General features: G+C 55.3%; 1 protein-coding gene across 1 annotated transcript; it reads right to left on the reverse strand.

The window, feature by feature from the left end:
• Positions 1 to 1,395: 1,395 nt before the first annotated feature.
• On the reverse strand, positions 1,396 to 2,992 carry RAP2B (RAP2B, member of RAS oncogene family). Its single transcript, XM_063408512.1, has one exon. The coding sequence runs from the start codon at positions 2,677 to 2,679 to the stop codon at positions 2,128 to 2,130; it is 552 nt and encodes a 183-aa protein (XP_063264582.1). The 5' UTR covers positions 2,680 to 2,992; the 3' UTR covers positions 1,396 to 2,127.
• Between the last annotated feature and the right edge of the window lie 3,164 nt (positions 2,993 to 6,156).

The following is a 6,156-nucleotide window of genomic DNA, read 5'->3' on the forward strand; positions in this document are numbered from 1 at the left end:
GTTCTTCCAGTGCTGAGGCACAAAGTTTTCCTGCTTCAAATAGGAGGAATTACCAGATTCACAGAGGAATCATGGCAGTCACTCTTCAGCTGGCCTGACTAAAAACCCCTTTACACATCATTGCTCAACCTTTGTGTTTGAGATGTAACAATTTCAAGATTTCTTGGGATAGGGGGAGAAGGAAAAAGAGAGTTGCAGGTTTTGTGTGCAGACCTTTGAAGAAGGGACAAAGAGAAGAAGAAGACAGGGAAACAAGCTCCTTGGATCTTCCAGCTGATGGGAGGCACAGGTCTCCTCCCACCCCAGACCCTCTGCAAACCAGAAAACAAAAAGGTCTGGTTTATCATTTTAAAGTGGTAATGCAATGAGACTAAAAGCTTAAGTTTCATAAATAATTGACCTTTAGAACTTCACTCCAATAAACCGTGCTGCTTCCAGCAGGGAAAAAAGGCCTAATCATACAGGGCGTGTTGCAGGAATCCCACACCACCTTCTGAAAGCTGCCTCTGAGCACAGCTTGGCATCACACTGGGCCAGGACCTGAACAAAAGCAAAGATCTGCATCAAAAAGGACTAAATATTAGGTCAAACAGCAATCTTGTGGTTTGCCTTTTTTCCACCACTGTTCTTAGCTAAATCGACCCCTCCACCTTTCACTGCTATTGAGATATAAATCTGGATTAAGAGCCTGTGTGAAAGTCAGTGTTTCATGTGATACATAACAATGCACAAAGTTGTTTTCTAAAAAACAGCATTTGTATTAAAATTCTTAAAACGGATAGACATCTCTTCAATGCATGTCCGCAATTAAAATTACAGTTGTTAGACTTTTCTTGGTACATCACAACGATAAGATTTCCTTCTTTGCTGGCTGGAGGCACATCCCACGACAAAAATCAAAGGGAAATAGGAAAAAAAAAAAAAAAAAAAAAAAAAAGCCCTCCCCCCCAAAATCCCAAAAGGCTAAATTCTTGTAAATTTGAAGTAAATGAAGCCCGAACTTGCAAGACATGGAAATAACAGTTAAAAGGCTCAGATGGAAATAAGAAATAAATTCCACTAACAATAGGCCCTTTTGTCCTGGCTTGCTCGGTGTGATTACTGCAAGGAAACTGTTAAGTAGTTTTTGGAGTAGTAGATAATAGGATTCTGTGGAGCTTTCACAGGTTGGCACCGGCTGGAACAGCTGAGTTTTGAAGGCACTCTACAGACGCAGGGCTGCTGCTGGCCCTGCATCGCTCATGGGAAGTCTTTGCACTTGAGAGAGCTAGTCATCAAAATCAGGTATTGCCAACCCAAACCCAAAACCCCTCGGCACAAAAAGCACCACCGCCCCCCCGCCAAAGGAAAAACCAAAACCACAACGAAATCACACACACACGCACACCTAAAAAATTGTGCAGATTTGTAACATTTTCACAGCTGATTAAAAAAAAACCTAAAACCAGGAGAAAAACCACCACGCTACCACTCTCCTGCAAACTCCCATCCGATACAGCAGGTAAACAAAATAGAGCATTATTCCAGGGATATCGGCGGCGCTGCCGGCGCCCCGTGCCTGGCAGCACCGATCGGGTCACAGTCCCAGTTCCATGTGCAACTCTCCGGGCGGGACGGCCCCGCACCGCCGCCGCTTGCATAGAGACCGCGGGGAGCGGCGCCCGGGACGGGACCCGCACCCCGGGGCTGTCCGGGACGGCATCGCTGTCCCGGGGCTCTCCGGCCGGCGGGCACCGCTGTCCCGGGGCTCTCCGGGCGGCGGACACCGCTGCCCCGGGGCTCTCCGGGCGGCGGGCACCGCTGCCCCGGGGCTCTCCGGGCGGCGGGCACCGCTGTCCCGGGGCTCTCCGGGCGGCGGGCACCGCTGCCCCGGGGCTCTCCGGGCGGCGGGCACCGCTGCCCCGGGGCTCTCCGGGCTCCCCGGGGCGGGTTCCCCGCGTGGCTCCGCTCCCCGGGCGGCGGGACCGGCTGCTCCCGCGCCCGCCGCCGACACTGACAGGAAATATGCCATGACCAAGACTGGACGAAACGTACATGCCGAGAAAAGCCACATTTCCAACACGATGAATTTTTTCCCGATGTTTTCTCCCCGAGCGTGTCCGCCGGGGCGCGGGGCCGCCGCCGCCCTCAGAGGATGGCGCAGGAGGCGCAGCACGGCTCGTCCCCGTTGGGCTGCGCCGCGTAGTTCATCTGCCTGACGATCTCGGCGAACAGCTCGTCCACCGAGGCTTTGTTTTTGGCCGAGGTCTCCATGAAGGGGCAGCTCCACTCCTCGGCCAGCGCTTTGCCCTCCCCGAAGGAGACCTCGCGCTCGCCTTCCAGGTCCACCTTGTTGCCCACCAGGATCATGGGCACCCGCTCGTACCTCTTGACGCGGATGATCTGGTCCCGCATGGGCTTGATGTCCTGGAAGCTCTGCTGGTTCACCAGGCTGTACACCAGGATGAAGCCCTGCCCGTTCTTGATGTAGAGGTCCCGCATGGACGCGAACTGCTCGGTGCCCGCCGTGTCCAGGATCTCCAGCACGGAGGGGGACGAGTCCACCTCGATCTCCTTGCGGTAGAAGTCCTCGATGGTGGGGTCATACTTCTCGATGAACGAGCCGGTCACGAACTGCACGGTAAGGGCGGACTTGCCCACGCCGCCCGAGCCCAGCACCACCACCTTGTACTCCCGCATGGCTCCCGCCTCCCTCCGCCGCCTCCCGCTCGGGGCTGCCGCGGCGGGCGGGGACGGGGCGGAGGGAGGGAGGGCACGAGGGACGGCCCCGCGCCGGGCGGGGAAGCGGTGGCCGCGCCTTGCGGAACGGCGCCGGGACGGCCCCGGCTCCGGGCAGCGCCGAGGAAGAGGAGAAGGAGGAAGGGGACGAGGAAGAGAAAGAGGGAGGGAGAGAGGGCGGCAGCGCTGCCGTTACCGGCCCCGGCCCCGGCGCGGCGGCGGGACAGCCCTGCCGCGGCCCATGGCGGCCGCCCCCGCCCATTGGCTGCGGCGCGCGGCCCGCCCCCGCCCATTGGCTGCGGCGCGGCGCCGCCCGCTCCCATTGGCTGCCGGCGGCGAGCGGCAGCCGCCCGCGCCCCGCCCCGCGCGTGTGACCCCCGCCCTCCGCGGGGCCGCGCCGCGCTCGGGAACAGCGCGCGTCCCCGCCCGGGTCCTTCGCACCGGGATCGGGAACGGGATCGGGATCGGCATAGGGATCGGGAACCGGAACGGGGACGGGATCGGCATAGGGATCGGGAACCGGAACGGGGATGGGATCGGCATAGGGATCGGGAACCGGAACGGGAACTGGAACGGGAACGGGATCAGGATCGGGATCACCGCGCGTCCCCTCCCGTCCTGAGTCCCTGCGCACCGGGATCGGGAACCGGAACGGGATCGGGAACGGGAATGGGATCGGGATCCGGAACCGGAACGGGAAGGGGTTCGGAATCGGGAACGGGATCGGGATCCCCGCGTGTCCCCTCCCGGCCCGGGGGTCCCGCACTCCGCGCGGAAATGGGCCCGGGCGGTGGGACCGGCAGCCCGGGTGCTCCACCCTGGTGCCGCCGTGGCGGTGCCCCTGCCCCGGGCCGCCGCCCGCTATCGGCGCTGCCCGGCCCGGAGTGCCGCACCTCCCGCGCTATCGCTGCGTGCAGCCGGGCCGGGCCGTGCCCGGGGACACCGCGGAGCCGGGGCCGGGCTGCCCCGCGGCCCCTGCCCGCCCAGGGGCTCCGGAGGCTTGGCGGGCCCTGTGCCGTGGGCCGGCTCGGAGCCAGCCCGCCAGGACATCCCGGCCCGGTTTCCCGCGCTGCGGGACCGGGACCGGGACCGGTTGGTGGCTCTGGCGGGAGATGTGGCCGTCGCCAGAGGTTGATGCTGTTGGCCCTTGGTGGCCGTGACCAGCAGCGTGGCCTGGCAGGGCTGAGTCACAGGGACTGGCTCCGTGCCACTGTTTGTAGAAGTCGTCTCTGGGACTTTCTATTAGACATTCCTTTCAAGAAAGTATCATTAGTTTTGGCACCCTCCAGTCTTTGCTGTTGCATCTTACTCAGTTCTTTACAATTCTCAGTATTTATTCACATAATGTGACATTTAGATCCTTTCTACCACACCTTCTTGTTTCCAAGCCTAATCTAAACACAGCACTTGGGGATGGCAAAGTTTAAAGGATTTGACATAAGTTTAGTAAATAATGTTCTCTTATTCCTGAACAATTTTTACAGAGGCTAAATTCTACTGAGATTATTTTTGCAGCATTCAAATGCTGCGGGGATTCATTCCTGTGGTCACAGATCCTCTGGTGAGTACTGTACCCCTGGTGATCCCCTGGAGCTCCAACTGAGCCCCTCTGCCGCTGGTGTGGAAGTCTTTGCAAGTAGAACCTCTCCTGAGGAGCACAAGCGTTGTGTTCCAGCAGCCCTGCAGTGCAGTGGGCAGTGGTGGAGCTGTGTTTGGTGTGTCCCGTGTGTGGTGTGTGGGTGCCCCGTGCCCTGTGCCCCTTGCCCCGAGCTGTGTCCCCAGGCCTCTCTCTCCCCACCCAGCTCTCCCAGGTGCGCATTCTTCCCATGCACCCACAGCACCGTGGGCTGCAGGCTGCTCCTGAGCTGCTGCAGGGCTGTGCAGCTCAGCCTGGGGATGCAGCAGGTATTTATCTCCCATCACAGCCCCAGGGCTGGCCTTTGGTGCCCTCTCTGTCCTAGACTGTGCCTGCTACCCACAGAACCCTTACGTGGGACAGACTCATGGGCCAGGGTTTCCCCGAGCAGTACTGCAGCTCCTGGAAACACTGGAAAACATCTCTGGGCACTTACACCCTCTTGTTCTGTGGGTTGTCTGTCCATGGCTGCTTAGCCCATCCTTTGGAAACTGAATAACTGAGCTCCCTTGGAAGCTTTTAAGCCATTTCTCCATGTGTTCCTTTCACTGTCCATCTGTTTTCCCCCTCCTAGAAGTACTCTGGAGCAAGCTGCCACATCACCCAGCTTGGTGTGAGCCAGCCAAAATCAATCACCTGCTAGCAAGGGCTGGCAAAGCTCTCTTCAAAACCAGCTGTAAGAATTGCTCAAAGGCCACAGTGTCACTGCAGAAATATTTTATTTTCTTGTTCTGTGCCAGATTTTGGGTATGATGTGAACTTGCTCACCTTCATCACTTCTGTAGCAAACCCACATCTGAACTGTTCACATTACACTTTCTCCCATGCCAATAGCCAATTTTATAACGACCAGACTATAATGTTGGTTTAAATCCTATCAATGTAATCCCAAGTCACTGCTGGATTATGGTGTGTGTTGTTTTTTTCAGTGACAGAATAAAATTACTCTCCATTTTTAATTCTACACTATGCTATTAATTGCTGCTGTTTCTGAAGAAGGAAATGTATCACGTTGAAAGTAACAATCAGCCTTTATGTTGTTGAGTTTAAATATGGAATATGATTTCTCAAGTGCCACTGCCCTACTACATGTATTAATTTAATCTCTCATTACCAGCCAGCTCTTGGTAATTAGTTAGTCTGCAGTGCAAGGAGTCTGTGGGAAGTAACTGAAAGAATCAAGTCTGGTTTTCTTAGAAGTGAATTCTAGTGCATGGCTGCAGACCACTGAGGGATCTGTGGGTTGGAAAGTTTGAAAATCCCTGGCTGAAAGTTTAGACACAGAAGTTAAATAAATCATGAGGGGATGCAGCACGTAATTGAATTATGTAGTGTGCATTGCATTGGGTGGTTGTGCTTCATGAATGGTAGTGGTTTAGATTCTCAGGAAAAAACTTCATGTTTTCCTGAAACAAGCTCTGCTTGGGCAACATGAAGGCATGACAATGCAGCAGGGTCTAGCAAAATACAATCATCAGAATTGGCTTCATTAATTTGATTTTCAAAATGATCAAGCATATTTTAAAAACAATTTCAGGATGATTTCATGCTATCTTAAAAATACCAAAATAAGAACCAGCTGAAAAGCATAAATTTGGTTACTAAGCAGTTCACCATATAATATTTACATGTATAAGCAGCTTTTACTGTGCTGAGTAACCCTGCTTGTTCAGTAGAGCTGCTTGTACAGGCTGAGGGTATTTCTGTGCACAGTCAGAGGGAGTGAGTCGTGGCTGCTGCTCTTAGAGATGCTTTGTGCAAGCAGTGGCTTTGGGTGGGTTTTTAATGCAGTGTACTTTGTA

This window comes from Prinia subflava, chromosome 11 (genome assembly GCF_021018805.1).
Source record: "Prinia subflava isolate CZ2003 ecotype Zambia chromosome 11, Cam_Psub_1.2, whole genome shotgun sequence".
NCBI lineage: Eukaryota > Metazoa > Chordata > Aves > Passeriformes > Cisticolidae > Prinia > Prinia subflava.